Below are 17,853 nucleotides of genomic sequence, written 5' to 3' on the forward strand. Positions count from 1 at the left end.
AGACTTGGATATACAACAACAACATACTCAGTGTATTACCACAAGTGGGGAATGTAAGTAAACCTTATCCCTACCTTTGAAGGGTAGAGAGGTTGTTTCCGATAGACCCTCCGCTCAATACATCCAAGGATAAGGATCATAAATCACCAACAATTTATCTTTCCACCGAAAGAAGATTTAAAAGAGAAAGTGATCTAGTATGGCCCAAGCAATAATACTATTTGGTAAAGACGATAAGACGAGGGGATATTATGATGTTGACCAAGAAAAGGAAACAAGAAAGAGACAAGACCTTATTGAGGCAGCACCAGAATACCATATAGTGTGGCGATGAGAGAGCAACAGGATACTATTGCAAAAGAAGCTAATACCGTCCAAATGAATCAAAAAAACGTCCTCATTATATAGAGCTATGTCTTTTTCAAAATCAGTAAAGACAGGTTAACTGGATCAGATGTTCAACCTATTCAAAGAACTTCCTCAAGTGTTTGTTTGCTAACAGAGAGTAACAACTTTTACTACTATCAACTTTTTAAGCATAGAGCGTATGACTGGTAAACTTTTAGATATTTATAGCTAAGATAGGGTCATAGCTTCTATCATCCCTTCTCACTTTACCTACCTCCACCTCCTTCTCCACTTCTATGACCAGTTCACCACTACAAGGACCCAAGTAGGCATGTACACAAATCATACAATCATTCAGCAACTCAAGATTAGTTTAAGCTACAACTCCCTGTAGCTGACTCATCTGCACACTCTCAAAACATTGAATGCCTCCCAGGAATGTCAGAACTCCAGAAGAGGACTAATTTTGGAAAAGGTATACACACAAAAAAAACTTAATCAAGTCATGCTTTCGGTTTTCTTTCTCTAGATTTTTGAAAACAAGAGTTCATTATATGTTGATGCTAAGGAACAAACGACGTCTTTCTTGAAAGGAGGAAAAGAAAAGACTTCGTAGTGATGTTTACTAGTAATGAATAGTCACTCTTGCACCCCACTCCACCCCAGAAAACCATAACTAAATAGATAAATTACAAAAAAACCAAAAATGAAAGAGGGACAACTGCTTTGCTCATCAGTTCAGCTAATTAACTTTTACATTATGTCAACCACCACAATTACAGACACATCATTTGTGGGACATAGCCAGTGCAAAACTGCTCCTTTTTTTGGTTAGTGCGTTAAAGTTAAAACTCCTCTTATAACTATCAAAATATGGTACCATAGAGTTCACAATTGCACAATGAGGGATAACAGGTGTAACACAGCTTCTTTCCAACCGTTGTTCTCTATGATGGAGTGTTTTTTGTCGGTTTGAGGTTGGACCGTTGGAGCAAACCTCACACTAAGTGTTGCACCAGGGTAAGACTGAAATTTCCAGATTGTCTCTCATATGCTTCAAACAATCAATGATTCCTTTGAGGACAAAGCTTCTCTTCATTATAAAGAAGTGGTCAACCATTGTATATGTTTAAACAATTTTGTTGCATATAATAATTGAAAACAGAAGCTGAAGTCACAGGAAATGTGTCACCTTGTTACATCAATCCTTTTAATTACCTCATTCCTCCAAGAAACAGAAAGGACAACACAAAAACACAAAGCTGATTGTTTATACTCTGTCAAAACAGGCTACTCAACTCTTTGTGCCCAGAATGAGATGGAGGAAAGCTGGTCATGGAAACTAATTTGGAAAACAAAATTACCCCCAAAGGTGAGTTGCTTCACTTGGACGGCACTCTACGAAGCATGTTTGACTCAAGATAATCTAAACAGAAGGAAAATGCTATTGTCAACAGATGCTACATGTGCAAACAATGTATAGCAACCAACAGTCACCTACTACTAGACTGCTCAGTTGCCACAGATATCTGGAATATGTTCTTTTCAGTTTTTGGGCTCAGTTGGGTTATGCCTGAGAGGATTAACGATGCTACATATGCTGGAGTACTTGGAAGGTTGGTAGAGCCATTAGGAAAATCTGGAAAATGGTCCCTGCTTGTATTTTTTGGTGTATTTGGATAGAAAAGATCGTAGATGTTCATGGAATAGCAACTCCTAATCACAGTCTCGAGGCTGTGTCTTATTTTACTGTATAGCTAGAGTAATTTGTCCCCTGTAAACTCCCCAGACAACTTTTTGGATTTTGTTAGCACCTTATCTTTAGTTTAGGGCTCGCAGTAATGGAGCTAACAAACTCACTTTTGATCTCACTCTTTTGTGTACTATTTGCATCTGCTTGATGCCTTCAATGAAATCTACTACTTCATCTAAAATAAAGCTAAACTGAGACAACACTGGTGTTGTAACCTAGTGTTGCAATTTCATCTAACACTCAAGTAGTTCATGGTTAAAATCTCACCCACGGGATTCCCTTTCCCCTTATTCACAGGCCCTCCACCCAACCACCCCCAAAAAAATATATTCAATATAAGATTTTTTAGTCCTTTTGCTGACGAATCGCCCATTAGCCCCTACACACATGGTTACCAGATACCCATGGAAAAGCACATTACAATACTTGTGTGCTTCAAAGCCATGAAGTCCCAGAACTCATATTCTAGAGCTAGTGATATCCCTTAACTGTAGATTCAACAGCACCAGTTATGCATCTTCATTTCATTTTATATAGGTTCTCTACCTCTTTTTTCCAACAATTCATCCACTTCCCTCGACTTAATAGAGAAATTTTAGAAAATTAAGATGACACTGAAATTGTAGCGTCGATGAATGTTCTGTTCAAAATTTCAAATACCACCAATGTCATTCCCCTTCTGAAAAAAATAAAGCTACATTACGTAGTATAATTTGTTTTGTTTGAAAACTGGTATACGTAGTGAGCTTTTTAATCAGCTTAAACTAATCTATTATGTTAATTATAGGATTTAAGCCAGTTGATGCATAATGATCTCAGCAAAAAATTGTGGTTAAGAGAAAACAAAAGAAAGAAAAGATTACATCAAGACTTGGATATACACGTGAAAATTAGAACAAAAAAGGTTAGGCTAACCTGGAATGAGTTACCAAGCGATTTGTATCTATCGGTCCTACTTATACCACCTCCCCTGGTATGGTTCTTTGGAAACCCCAATAGCATTTCAAATTCATCTGGCTCCAAAGGAGCAACTTTGTTTCTCCCAACCCACACCAAATTCCACTTCCGACATTGATCAAGAACAAACTTTTGCACCCTCATAGGTGGCTCACCGTCAAAGGCCTCCACAGCTTTCCTGATCCTATCAGTCAATCTTGCACTTCCAATAGCTGTTTGCAAACAATTTAACTTTGTCCGTGGATCCCAAGATGGCCACCATTTCTTTGTTAGGGGAAGTGCCTCATTAATGGTGCGTGGGGGAAGTGGAAGCAAGGGAAATCTATTTTCAATAGGTAGGTTATGAATATAACCCCTTTTTCTTGCAGTAGCACAAAAATACTTTGAATCAACAAACTCAGGCTCAATATCATATAGGAATCTGGAAATGGTATCCCACACACCCTTTGGAGCTAGAGCAACATTTTCGTAATAGAAAAAAGGGGGGCCAAAAGCTTGCTCCGGAATAGTTCTTCGGATAATTGCAGGAACTGATTCTGTAGGAACCCCAAATCCAATCATAGGTTTGGGCAAACGAATTGTCTCTTCATCAAAAATCGCCCTTGGTTTTTTGCTTTTGCACAATTGATTGAACATCTTCCTCTTCTTGTATCCACCACTACCATGGTTCAGTTTTGGCTGTCGCAATGGAAGTGAGGCATCAATTCTATGAAAAATAATATTGCTATTTTGACAAAGTTGAACAGAATGTCAATTTACACGAGTCCATTGCAAAATAAGGCGAGGGGAAAGCAGACCTTTACATCTTCTGGCAAATAGGGATCTTCCGCTCTTGCCATTTGAGCAGCACAGATGAAATCTGTCAATTCAGCAAGCGATGCTTCTGGACCTAGAAAGTTGTAAAGAGGACATTAATTACCTGGAAATGAGATCAGGATAGGTGCTGCAATTGTAAAAAGATATTCAGGAATATTGCAGTGTCAATAATCAGGTTTTCTTCCAAATGCAAGAGCATTGACACAAAGATAACTCAACTTAGTAGCACCTACCATATAACTTGCATGAATAAGATTTCTTCAGCCAATGATAAAACCTTAGCATATAAATACATATCAAAACCAAACTAAATGTCTAATCAGATATAAGACTCGGATAACATTATTAATGTAGAGGACAGAATATAATTTAATATACGCACCACATCTCTCCATTGCTATAGAAACCTCTTCCACTGGGTATCCCATATTTGCCAGGAATAATATTGTCTGCTCTTTTTCAGACAAAGAACTGCTCTCTTCTTTCACATAGCACTGTTTAGCAGAATTCTATCACACATTTTAAAAGGAAAATGTTAGAAAAGTTTGACATATTTGTGCCAAGACAACGCGTAACAGAATTCAGGACAGTTATTAAAACCACAGATATCTTCAATTTATTTGTAGTTCTACACAAATTCATAAAATTAAACCTCACATTTTACTCATTCAATCTAGTAGGTGAAGCCATGGGTGTTCAAAAATACCATAAAACCAACATTGAATACATAATAATGAGTTAAAGAGATCAATAAAGTGCCCAAACAAAAAAAACACTAAATGTATCTTTTGAACAAAGAGAAACCAGATTGACTCTATGCCACAGTAAGACACTGAAAAGAGAAATGGAGAATGGTGTATATTGGGGATAACGTACTGTACAGTAGTCTGAGTCAGAGGACCAACTATCTTCCTCATAAACATCATCCAGAAAGTTCTCGTTGTATTCAGAAGAGCTATCATCAGAATTAATGCAGGGCTCCAGGTGAGGGCTAGCACTGGGCTGTTCTTCAGGAGACTCTTCGATGGCCTGCAACATCCAAGACAAACAAAAAGTTTGATTGATAACTAAAGTTTACACAAACAGATAAAATAATTTTTCTATGAATTTTCAGAGTTCATACATGAATTATAGCTCATTGACCCTCACCTATGAGGTAGCAATGTCAGGTGGACAGGAGGGAAAATTCTGCTGCGGGCATCAAGATTAGATAGATTCTTGTTAAAAGCAGATTGGGATGATAGATTCATGAATATCAAACAAAATGCTCTCCCAAGAACTATCTCAAATCACTCCCCAGTTGAGTTGCAATGTGGAAATTGGAAGGGAAACAAGTGGTATTTCAAGTCCGAGACAATATGGCTGAGGTCAGAAGGCTTCCTCTAGTTGGTAAAGGGATGATGGGACTCTTTTCTATTAAGTGGATTCCCTGACTATGTATTATCCTGCAAGCTGAAGCTACTGAAGCAGAAATTAAACGAGTGGAATATAGATTCTTTTGGCAATATGGAGAAAAGGATGGATGATGTGCTAAGGAAACTGCAGATGCTTGAACAGAGAAGAAGGGAAATTGACTGGAGAACAGTTAGTTGAGAAAGATCGAATTTTGTTGGAAATACAAGAGGTGGCAAAGCTAGAAGGAATCTTCTGGAGGCAAAGATCCAGGTTATTATGGCTGAAGGCTAGTGATAGAACACCATATTTTTCCATAAAATTGCTAATGTTAATAAGAGATGCAACGTGTTTGACAAGCAAATATTCAACGATGAAATAATTGAAGAACAGAAGGCATCCAAAAGGAGATTGTGCATTTTTTATAAAGATCTGTACATAGAAACTGAAAATTGGAGGCCATCATTCAGAACTGAGTGTCCCAGAATCACGCAAGGATCTTTCTCAGACGAAGTAGTAGAAGGGGTATAAAAATTCGTGAAGGAAAATAAGCTCCTATCCCAGATGGTTTCAATATGGCTTTCCATAAACATCGCTGGTCAGTGATAAAGAACACCAGATTTTTCCATAAATCTGAAGCACGGGAAGGTATCAAAAAGGAGATAGTGATTTTATATAAGTATCTGTACAAAGAAACTGAAAATTGGAGGCCATCATTCAGAGTTGAGTGTCCAAGAATCACTATTGAGGAAAATGAATGGTTGCAAAGACATTTCTCAAAGGAGGATGAAGAAGAGGTTATAAAAAGTTGTGAAGGAGAAAAGGCACCTGCCCAGATGGTTTCAACATGGCTTTCTAGAAACATTGCTGGTCAGTAAAAAGCAGGTGTACTAAGAGCTATCAACTTTTTCCAACACAGGAAGGGTAGAGAATTTCAATGCTTCCCCCATTTCTCTTATACCAAAAAATGCAGGTGCACAGCCGCTGAAAGACTTCAGGCCTTTAGCTTACTGGGTAGCTTCTACAAAATAATTTGCCAAGTTGTTGGCAGAAGGGCAGAAAACAATAATGAAGAAGCTGGTTGCCGACAAACAAATCGCCTTTATTAAAGGGAGACAAACTGCAGATGTTGTACTTATTGCAAATGAGTGTTTTGATGGAATGAAGAGGCAAAGAGAAGCTGGTATATTGTGTAAGCTTGATATAGAGAAGGCATATGACCACTTAAATTGGGCATATTTGCTAAACTTGTTGAGGAAGATGGTTTTTGGGGAACGGTGGATAGGGTGGATCATATTTTGTATATCCACGGTTACTATCTCAATCATCATAAAAATGGAGCTCCAGGAGATTTTCCCATCTCAAGGGGGATCAAGGCAAGCATATCAGCTGTTTCTTTTTCTCTTCATTTGGCTATGGAAGGATTAAGCAATATGATATGCAGAGCAATGTCTTTAAACTGGATCAGAAGTTTTAAGGTGGTGTTAGAATGCAAGGAAGGGTGGAAATATCCCCTATTTTATATGCTGATGATACCTTATTCTCTGTGGGGCTAAAGTAAAGTCAAATGGGATATTCAAGGCGTGATGCTTTTGAACTTTGAGGCTGCTTCTGGGCTAAAAATAAATTTATTCAAGACCTATTGCCTATTTGTACCCAGTAAACAAGGTACAAGATGTATAAAGTTTGGCTGATAACTTAGGATGTCAGGTAGGTAAGCCCACCACTTACCTGGGAATCCTTTGGGGGCTAAATTCAAGAGAAGCTCAATTTGGGAGATGGTTTTTGAAAAGTTTGGAAGGAAACTTGCAGTCTGGAAAAGACAATACCTAGTGGGAGAGTAACTCTAATAAAGCACACAATAGAGTGCTTGATTCCAGGGAAAATCACAGAAGCATTACACAGTTGGGGAGAAGCAGGATTTCACGCTAAAAACAGAAACAACTGGAGAATTGTACCTGCAGCTATATGATGGACAATATGGAAGGAGAGGAACCTTAGAGTCTTTGAGATTATGGAGAATACTATAGAACAAGTCAAAATGAATTGTATTTTGACTTTATGTTTTTGGTGTAACCAGATATACTCTAATGATACTGTCTCTATCATTGATGTCTTAGACTCATAACTCATTATAAGGAAAGGACAGTAGATTTTGAGTTCTTTTGTAAATATGGTTTCAGTACAACCCATGTACTGTGTTACAGAAATAGAAACAGTTACCAATGTCAAAAAAAAGAGTGCTTGATTCATTACCTACCTATTTAATTTCTCTCTTTCCAATGCCAGCAAAGGTGAGACAAACTCTGGGCAGAATTGGGAGGAGTTTCTTGTGGGGTGGAAACAAAGAAAGAAAAATCATTCCACCTAGTAAAATGGGAAGCCATGCTGCTGAACAAAGAGGAGGGTGGATCGGATATTAGGAATTTGAAGATGCATAATGAAAGCCTACTGATGAAGTGGTTGTGGAGACGTGGAAGGGAAGCCAGGTTAGGAAGAGGTGATTTTACACAAACATGGTGTCAAATGGAATGGATCACTAATCCGATCAACTCTCCACGTGGTTTGGGACTTTGGAAATACATCAAGAGTCTATGGCCAAACTTTGAACACTGTGGAAATCAAAGTGGGAGAAGCAGAAGAACAAAATTTTGGCAGGACTCATGGATAGGCACACCCCTCTTAAAGTTAAATATGCTAACTTGCATAAATTTTGAGCGGATGCAAGGATTACAGTATTTGATTGTAGAAACAATAGGTGTTGGTGCCTTCACATCAAAAGGGACTGTTTCGATTGGGAAGTACCCATGCTGGTTACTTTTTTTTTTTTGATAACCGAGAAATCCGTCTGTGACCCGCCCTTTGGACCAATCACAGCCTTCTAAACTCGGTGGATAATGGGCCCGCCCCTCTACCCTTCTCCACTTAAATACCGGGCTTCGCTTTGCATGGTGTGGGGCTTGAACCTGCGACCTAAGCCTATGATGGTTACTTTTGCAAGAACTAGAACAAGCGTCAATTATTACCTGAAGAAACAGATTCCCTATTCTGGGTAGAGCAGAAAAGAATGAAGTTCTCAATTAAGTCATGCTACATGAGGCTGAATAAGAGAAACGAAAGCAATTTTAACTAGCCAGGGAAGAAAATATGGAACACACAAACACCTAACGAAGCTGCTTGCTTTATGTGGGAGGTAGCACATGATGCTTGTTTGACTCAATACAATCTTTTTTTTTTTTGATAACCGAGAAATCCATCTGTGACCCGCCCTTTGGACCAATCACAGCCTTCTAAACTCGGTGGATAATGGGCCCGCCCCTCTACCCTTCTCCACTACTCAATACAATCTTTAAAAGAAGAGAATGACGATGTGCACTCTTTCGCAAGAAAAAGAAAATGACAATGTTAACCAGATGTTTCCTATGTAACGAGAAGGAAGAGAATGGCAGTCACTTGTTTTTGCATTCATCATGCGCTAGACAGCTTTGGAGTTTGTTCATCTCCCTGTTTGGGAGGTCTTGGGTGATGTTGCAGTCAGTTCAGGAATTATTGGCAAGTTGGGTATATAGGGCATAAGCAGACCAATGAATAAGCTTTGGAACGCCATCCCTCCATGCATATGTCGGGTAGTATGATGGGAAAGAAATTTTAGATGTTTTGAGAGCAAAAAAATCCTTGTATAGATGGTGAAATATAGATGTTTACGCCTGCTGGCTCTAAGGTGTATTTTCAGGTTGTAGAACAAAGGGTTCATTGGAAAAAATCTCTCTACCAATTTACCCAACAAAGCTAGGGGTAAGGTCTGCGTACATCATACCCTCCTCAAACCCCACTTGTGGGACTACGCTGCTTCTGTTGTTGCAAGAAGACGTCATCCTTTTTTTTGGTAACACAAACTAGCTTATTGCATGGCCTTTTTATTTAATAAAACTCTTACCTTTTTCCAAAAATAATAACATAATTATATTATTTTATTTACTCTCCCCTTTTTGGAGATAGAGGGGGTTTGCTAGTATTAAAGGGTCATTACTTGTGAAAAAATGGACAGAAGAAAACCATCATTACAAAGAAAAACAAAAATCAAGCATTCTCAACACAATACAACCTTGCTACCAGAGCTGTGAAAACCAGGTAAAGAACAACTGGCATCGTTTATCACACAATCAACATCTAGAATCCAATGTTCACATGGCACAATCTCTTCAGGGGTCCTAATAGGTGTCACCAAAATCCCTGACTCGTCTAAACTTTGTTCTGAACAAGTTAGCAAGTTTCTCTCACTAGACCATCTTCAGCAAGTGATGACATATATAGGCATGAGAAAAGAGAAGGAAGAGAGTTGGGAATGACTTGCACCATGCCCTCAAGCATGTTCGGATTTATATAGTGTTATACAAGTAATCCCAGAAAAGAAAGGAAAGTAAGTCCTGATAATTCTTATTCCTGTTTAAGCAATTATGGGAATTCTATATCCTTCCTATATACACAAGGAATGAGTTGTTGACATATTAATAATTTCCTAGTGCTTAAGACTCCCCCAAGTTGGAGCATACATATTGTGTGCTCCTAACATGTCACAAACTGAACTCTAGAGCGACAAAGTAATTTTGTAAGAATATGTCCTAAATGATCATTTGAGTTGATGAAACCAGTCACAATGCACCCCGATTCAATCTTTTGACGCATCAAAAAAAATCTACTTCTATATGTCTCATTCTATCATGAAACACTGGATTTAAAGCAATGCGATTGCAGCTTGATTGTCACATATCAAATGGGTAACAGAATGAGGTGTTTGATCCTTTACATACAATGAAGGTAGGATTCCTATTCTATTGGTCTGAAGCACCAGTCATTTTTGTTTTGTGGAATAAGAAGAAATTGTTTTTGCGTGAGATTCTGAAGGAAAAGAAGATTTTTTTCCGAGAAAGGAAATGGTCTTTTCTAGTTGAAACAAAAGGAAGCAACTTTTGGACAAGAGAGAACCTTTATTCATTAGCAGAAAAAGAATTAGAGGAAGCATTAGAAGAGGAACAGAATTTTCAGAGTAGGAACTCAAACCCTAACTCTTGGCTCTAATAACAGAAATTTCAAAGTAGGGACTCAAACCCTCAGCTCATATAGAAATTCAATATCAGAGGAGGGTGTCGGTCACGCAAAAAGTAGTAGCGCCGGTAGCTGAACAGATAGTGGCACCTAACCGTTCGCCAAACAGATGAACAGTGCTTGAATGCAGAGAGGAACACCGATTGCTGGAGAGAGGAGTTGTGCTAGACACCAAAAGTAAGAAAAAAAAATGAGTGGCCAGGCACCAGTTACAAAAGCTATTTGAGTCTCTACCAAGATCTTAGAGTCTCTGATACCATGTGAAGGAAAGAGAAGGAAGAGAGTTTGGGGAACGAATTGCTTGATTATTCCCTCAAGCATGTTGGGGTTCATATAGTGTTTACAGTAATCTTAAAAGGAAAAGTAATCATCGGGGCGGCCCAGTGGTTTGGGCTTGGGACTTTCATGTTGGAGGTCTCAAGTTCGAAACCCCTTGCCAGCGAAAGCAAGGGATTTGCCTTCTGGGTCGAGCTCGTCACACTGGGCTTGCCTAGTGTATGTTACCTCTCCTATGTGGTTTGCGAGTTATTGCATAGGAGCGGGGGTTTTACCCTGTGCGCACCCAAATGGTAGCGGCTGCGGGTTTCCCTTGTCATCAAAAAAAAAAAAAAGGAAAAGTAAGCAAGTCCTAAGAATTCCTATTCCTATTTACAAAATTACAGGGATTCTAAACTTTTCCTATATACACAAGGAATGGGTTCTTTCCATGTTAATAATTTTCTAGATCTTGATAAATAATTATTAGATGAGCTGGTTACCAAAGGAGGGATGAATTGAACAAGAATATCTTCATTCCCTTCACATAGTTACCCTTTGTTACAAAATCTAAAAAATGAACAGCTTGCAAACATGCTACAAAATCTAAAATGAGTAGCTTGCAAATAAAGAGGAAGACATTCCGCACCTTTAATGTCAAAAGAGAATCCAGCACCAAATCTGAATTTTCTCCTGCAGTCCCAAGTCAAGTAACATAAATACCGTAACTGTAAAATCGACTTTTAAGTTGTATAAATACTTGGTAAATCCAAATACCATTTTGTTCTATTGCTTTTGCAATGGACTCTTCAGAAAATCCCATCACTAAAAACTTCTGAATGAACGTAGACTGGCCAGGTACTGATGATGAGCTTGCCTTCACACGCAAGAGAAGACCAAAAGAGACCATCAGTTGAGATGCAATGGTATTAACTATTTTCTAAATTCTTTCTTCTTTTTTTGTGTCAAAAAAGATGTTCTTGACAAGAAATAACAGTAGGGTATCAATATGGGCTAAAAGCGTTTACCTCCCCATCACCACTAATAGCATACTGTCCATTAGTTCTTAAATCCCTGCATGAGGAAAATGTTGTATCCTGTATTTCTAACTCATCTTCAGTATCCCAGTCAATGTTGTCACTATCTTCTTCAGAAAGATGTTTGTCCTACACGGGATTGAACAAGAAATCCATACAAAGTATAAATATTTTTCCTCCATTTATCAAAAATATGAATAAAGAAGGATCATATACTTTCTTTTCTGATCTGTACAACCAGAAGGAAGTCGAAAAACTGCACAGTAATAGAGAATCAAGAAACGAGATAAATTTACCATTTCACAATGTAAGCCTGAAAAGAACTCCAAATTGTTCAGCACGAAGAATAATTGAGCACCCTACATAACATGAGAAGGTAATCGTGAACTACTGCCATTAACAAAGCAAAAGTTAGCCCCTCAAAAAAATTTGAAACTGGTAATATTGTATTCCTCAGCATGTCGCATTACGGACATGCTGGAGACTTTCGGAAAGATGCAAACAGAAACAAAAGAAATACTTACAGTGATCCTAATAAATCCACAAGTTGATCTATATCTTCTAAGCCTATCTCTTTACACCAAAAATAACAAGATACTATATAATTCCATTTGACTTTTAGAATGGAATTGGATCTATCTTCAAAACATCTCTCATTTCTTTCTCTCCAAACAGTCCACCAAATGCATTGGGGTATTATCTCCACCACTTCTTGTGGCTTTTGCTCCCTCCTTGAAAAGTTAGTCCATCAAATCTCTCACAGAAAGCTCAAAAACAAAAGCTTCTTCATGTCTTGACATAAAGGCAAGACTTGTCCCATTTTTTCCATTGAACATGTAAACTTTGCCAGGGTCCTAAGATCCCCCTATAATCGTTTGAAAAGGTGTAAATACCCCTTTTCTGACAAGCACCAGTTTTACAACAATATGTGAAACACAAGAACCAATCACATGATGCCACCTCATTTTCTTCTTTTTTTAATCCTATTTGTAATTTTCTCTTCAATTTTTTTTTTAATTGATCTTTCTTTTTTTCTTTTTCAGTTTTGTCTTTCCTCCTCTCCATCAGGTTCCCTTCCATGTAGCCACCACCCCATGCCATAGCTACCAACTTCAGTGTAGCCACCAGTTAAAACCACTTAATCACCACCAAATTAGAATTTAAAAATTAAAATTTACTAAACCAAGGCCTACATTTAAAAGGAAATGAATTGATCAAATGACTTTGCTCCTAAATTTAAACATGTACTATTCAGTATTACTAAACTAGAGTTAAAGTGTTGTCTAAGCTATGTGCCATGAGAATTGATAAAGAGTCTAGCTATAAACTTAATTGGCACTTGTATGGTTGAAAGATTGAACTTACCTTGTATTGAGCTTATTTCACCCTACATGTGGAAAGGAATAAAGATAAAAAGGGGTGTTATTGTCGTTCACTCTTGGAAGTTATGAGGATAGTTTGGTGTGCTGTTGTTCCCATGTATAATTGTCAGATATTATTGGGAAAATCATGGTATGCTAATAAAGGATCTGCATACAACATAGAAAAGAATAAATACTCTCTCAAGATGAATACGGAGAGATTTGCTCTCGCATCTTTGACTCCATCACAAATTTGTGAGATTACAAAAACGTAGAGAAATGAAAGATGATGATGATGATGATGAGAGAGAAAAAATTGGGAGGATTAAGGGAGTACATGTTGACATCCCAAAAGAAGAAATAGGAGAGGTTGTGTTATGTGAAGAGAATGGGATGCCAAGTGAGATCGAGAGAAAAGAAAAGAGAGATGACTCTCTTATTCTAACTCTAACACACCTACTTCTTCGTGTTTTGACTCTCTTGTCGGTGTACTCATGGGAAAAATTGATGGAAGACTCATCATTCGATGAACTCAATCCTAAGGTGGTCGAAACTACATATCTCATCGAGCAGGTGCATGTTGATGAGAAAAATAAAAGTTAAAAAATAATTACTTTGTGTTTGTCCAAAATAAGACTCATGGCAAGAAGTCCAACAAAGGTAATTGTTGGTCTAACACCAATGAGCAAGGTTGTTCCTTTGTTACTACATAAGACCAATTACGATATGTATAATTGATTTCTTCACATTCTTGCAAAATTAGTTTTTTTTTTCTTTGGTTGGAGTTAACTATTGCGAATTGGAGAATTAGGTTTAAGTTTTTTGCCTATCAATTTTGGATTAAAACTTCAACTTCACCTAAAAATGTTCCATGCAGACAAAAATTAGGTTCGCCACAAAAAATTAAAAACCGTGAAACTTACCTGAGAATCCTTGTCGATCAAAGGGTGTCAAGCAACTTTGTGCTGTGTTATATCATAAATCTTCTTAATATCCTGCATCACCCAAACAAAGAAGAAATAACAGGGAGAAGGTACAGTTTCAGCAAATTCAAAAACCAAAAGAGAAAATATCATACATAGATTTGAGAGTGAAGGAAGAAGAGGAGTTGAGAGAGATTCTTGTGGAGTGATGAGAGAGATTGAAATGTACTGAGATGAGAACACCCCTACCCCCATCCCCGTCAACCAATTGACGGTACAAACTATGAAGTGTACGCGCCACATTGGATAATCCACTGCCACTCGCCTACACGTCGGATTCCTCTTCTTTTTTGTTCAACCAATCACCAACCTTTAATATATTAAAGATTTTACGTCCGTTTTTACTTGTCAAGATTTTCACTTACATATATATTAAAAAAATATTAATTGTTATAGTGAATTTACCATTTTATACATATTAGTTGATAGGATCCCAAATATCTTCATTCCTTATATTTTTCAAAGACATTAATTTATACAAGGGAAGTATTGAAAGCATCTCTAAACTAAGTGTAAATTCTTAGTTTCATACTCAAACTATTGACAGCTTTAAAACATCTCTCTACTTGACTAACTGAACTTAAATACACCCCCAATTTGCTACAAGATATAGCAAGTGGTCTCAAACTCTTGTATGACATGTAACTCCTAATAAAAAGTCGAAACAAGTGTTGAAAACATCCCTAAATTTGACGAGAATTTAGTTCGGGTATGAAAGAAATAATTTGCGCTACATAAAATGAGTCTTTTCATCATTACCTAGCAATAAATTTAAACGATACGATAAAATATAATTTAAGTAACAATCAAAACAAACATGACATTTAAACCAACTATACATGTCCTTTCTTACTTGTCCCTGTTTACTTGTCATTTTTGACAAATCAAGAAAGAAAAATCTTTTTTTATGGGGAAACTAAGCAAATAACCCTTAAAAAGCAAAATAGCTACAAACATATACTCATTTATATTTATACCCCACTAAATAATTATACTTTATATCCCCAACTAATTTTGATTAATTGATATTAAATCAGTATCATATATTGTATTGATATCATTAAGGCTGATAATTTCGCTTAACTAATACTAAATCACTATCATATATTGTATTGGTATCATTAAGACTGATAATTTCGCTTAATTGATATTAAACCAGTATATATATATATATATATTGTATTGGTATCATTAATGTTTCTTGTTAAGAAAAATTACTCATTAGGCAATGATACTATAAGAGTATATAAAAAAAAATCAACAAGAGTCTTTTCTCATTTATTGTTGAAATTACGTTATTACCCCTTAAATTTTAAATTTATTTGTCCAATATTTTAAAAATATTTTTTTTATTTATTACTTTTATTATATCGAGAAAAAATCATATTATTTTTTCATTTTATACTCAACATTAATTGAGCTGAGACATAGAGACATAAAATGCATTCAACGAATGCGATTTATGTGTAAGTTTCAGTCTCTTCTCATTTATTGTTGAAATTACGTTATTACCCCTTAAATTTTAAATTTATTTGTCCAATATTTTAAAAATATTTTTTTTATTTATTACTTTTATTATATCGAGAAAAGATAATTATTTTTTCATTTTATACTCAACATTAATTGAGCTGAGACATAGAGACATAAAATGCATTCAACGAATGCGATTTATGTGTAAGTTTCAGTCTCTTCTCATTTATTGTTGAAATTACGTTATTACCCCTTCCATTTTAATTTTATTTGTCCAATATTTTTATATATATTTATTACTTTTATTATATCGAGAAAAGATAATTATTTTTTCATTTTATACTCAACATTAATTGAGCTGAGAACTAAAAGCATAAAATGCATTCAACGAATGCGATTTATGTGTAAGTTTCAGTCTCTTCTCATTTATTGTTGAAATTACGTCATTACCCCTTCCATTTAATTTTATTTGTCCAATATTTATAAAATATATTTATTTCTTTTATTTATTACTTTTATAATATCGATAAAAGATAATTATTTTTTCATTTTATACTCAACATTAATTGAGCTGAGAAAGAAAGGCATAAAACGCATTCAACGAATGAGATTTATGTGTAAGTTTCAGTCTCTTCTCATTTATTGTTGAAATTACGTCATTACCCCTTCCATTTAATTTTATTTGTCCAATACTTTTAAAATACATTTTTTTTTATTTATTACTTTTATAATATCGATAAAAGATAATTATTTTTTCATTTTATACTCAACATTAATTGAGCTGAGAAAGAAAGGCATAAAACGCATTCAACGAATGAGATTTATGTGTAAGTTTCAGTCTCTACTCATTTATTGTTAAAATTACGTTATTACCCCTTTCATTTAATTTTATTTTATTTCTTTTATTTATTACTCTTATCATATCGCGAAAAGATATTTTTATTTTATTTTATACTCAACATTAATTGAGTTGAAGGCATAAAACACATTCAACGAATGCGATTTATGTGTAAGTTTCAGTCTCTTCTCATTTATTGTTGAAATTACGTTATTACCCCTTCCATTTTAATTTTATTTGTCCAATGTTTTTAAAATACATTTATTCCTTTATTTATTACTTTTATCATATCGAGAAAATATTTTAAAAAAATCATTCTATACTAAACATTAATTGAGCTGAGAAAGAAATGAATAAAACACATTTAAAGAATGCGATTTATGTGTAAGTTTCAGTCTATTCTTATTTATTGTTGAAATTACATTATTACCCCTTCCATTTTAATTTTATTTGTCCAATATTTTTAAAATATATTTATTTCTTTTATTTATTACTTTTATCATATCGAGGAAAGATAATTATTTTTTCATTTTATACTAAACGTTAATTGAGCTGATAAAGAAAGACATAAAACGCATTTAACGAATGCAATTTATGTGTATATTACAGTCTCTTCTCATTTATTGTTGAAATTACGTTATTACCCCTTCTATTTAATTTTATTTGTCCAATATTTTTAAAATATATTTATTTCTTTTATTTATTACTTTTATCATATCGAGAAAAAATAATTATTTTTTCGTTTTATACTCAACATTAATTGAGTTGAGAAAGAAAGGTATAAATTGCATTCAACGAATGCGATTTATGTGTAAGTTTTAGTCTCTTCTCATTTATTGTTGAAATTACGTTATTACCCCTTCTATTTAATTTTATTTGTCCAATATTTTTAAAATATATCTATTTCTTTTATTTATTACTCTAATATATTGATAAAAAATAATTATTTTTCATTTTATACTTAACATTAATTGAGCTGAGAACTAAAGACATAAACCTCATTCAACGAATGCAATTTATGTGTAAGTTTCAGTCTCTTCTCATTTATTGTTGAAATTATGTTATTACCCCTTCCATTTAATTTTATTTGTCCATTATTTTTAAAATTCATTTATTTCTTTTATTTATTACTTTTATCATATCGAGAAAAAATAATTATTTTTTATTTTATACTCAACATTAAGTGAGTTGAGACAGAAAAGCATAAAACGCATTCAACGAATACGATTTATGTGTAAGAGTTGAGAATGAAAGACATAAATGCATTCAGCGAATGCGATTTATGAGTAAAATTTCGTGTCTTCTTATTTATTATTGAAATTACTATATTACCCCTTCAGTTTAAATTTACTTGTCCTCTATTTTTAAAATATATTTATTAATTTTATAATATCAAGAAAATATAAATATTTTATCTTTTAAAAAAATGCCATGTCATTGAAAATTTTAAAAAACCTTTCTCACATACCTAAATAGTAACAACTGAGAATGAAAGACATAAAACACATTCAGCGAATGCGATTTATGAGTAAAATTT

At 35.0% G+C, this 17,853-nt stretch overlaps 1 protein-coding gene across 1 annotated transcript in view; it reads right to left on the reverse strand.

Annotated features, from left to right (window-relative positions):
• The window catches only part of LOC102587582 (DNA (cytosine-5)-methyltransferase DRM2-like), a 15,657-nt gene extending 1,467 nt beyond the window's left edge, over positions 1 to 14,190 (reverse strand). Inside the window, exons 1-10 of the mRNA XM_006346887.2 lie at positions 14,104 to 14,190; positions 13,949 to 14,020; positions 11,961 to 12,023; positions 11,656 to 11,793; positions 11,405 to 11,504; positions 11,277 to 11,320; positions 4,751 to 4,903; positions 4,257 to 4,383; positions 3,856 to 3,947; positions 3,017 to 3,736 (exon numbers count right to left, since the gene is read on the reverse strand). Of these exons, the coding sequence (XP_006346949.1) occupies positions 3,017 to 3,736; positions 3,856 to 3,947; positions 4,257 to 4,383; positions 4,751 to 4,903; positions 11,277 to 11,320; positions 11,405 to 11,504; positions 11,656 to 11,793; positions 11,961 to 11,963 (1,377 nt within the window). The 5' untranslated portion in view covers positions 11,964 to 12,023; positions 13,949 to 14,020; positions 14,104 to 14,190. The remainder of the gene's footprint in view (positions 1 to 3,016; positions 3,737 to 3,855; positions 3,948 to 4,256; positions 4,384 to 4,750; positions 4,904 to 11,276; positions 11,321 to 11,404; positions 11,505 to 11,655; positions 11,794 to 11,960; positions 12,024 to 13,948; positions 14,021 to 14,103) is intronic.
• Positions 14,191 to 17,853: the final 3,663 nt, after the last annotated feature.

Source organism: Solanum tuberosum, unplaced genomic scaffold (assembly GCF_000226075.1).
Source record: "Solanum tuberosum cultivar DM 1-3 516 R44 unplaced genomic scaffold, SolTub_3.0 scf00085, whole genome shotgun sequence".
NCBI classification, from domain to species: Eukaryota; Viridiplantae; Streptophyta; class Magnoliopsida; order Solanales; family Solanaceae; genus Solanum; species Solanum tuberosum.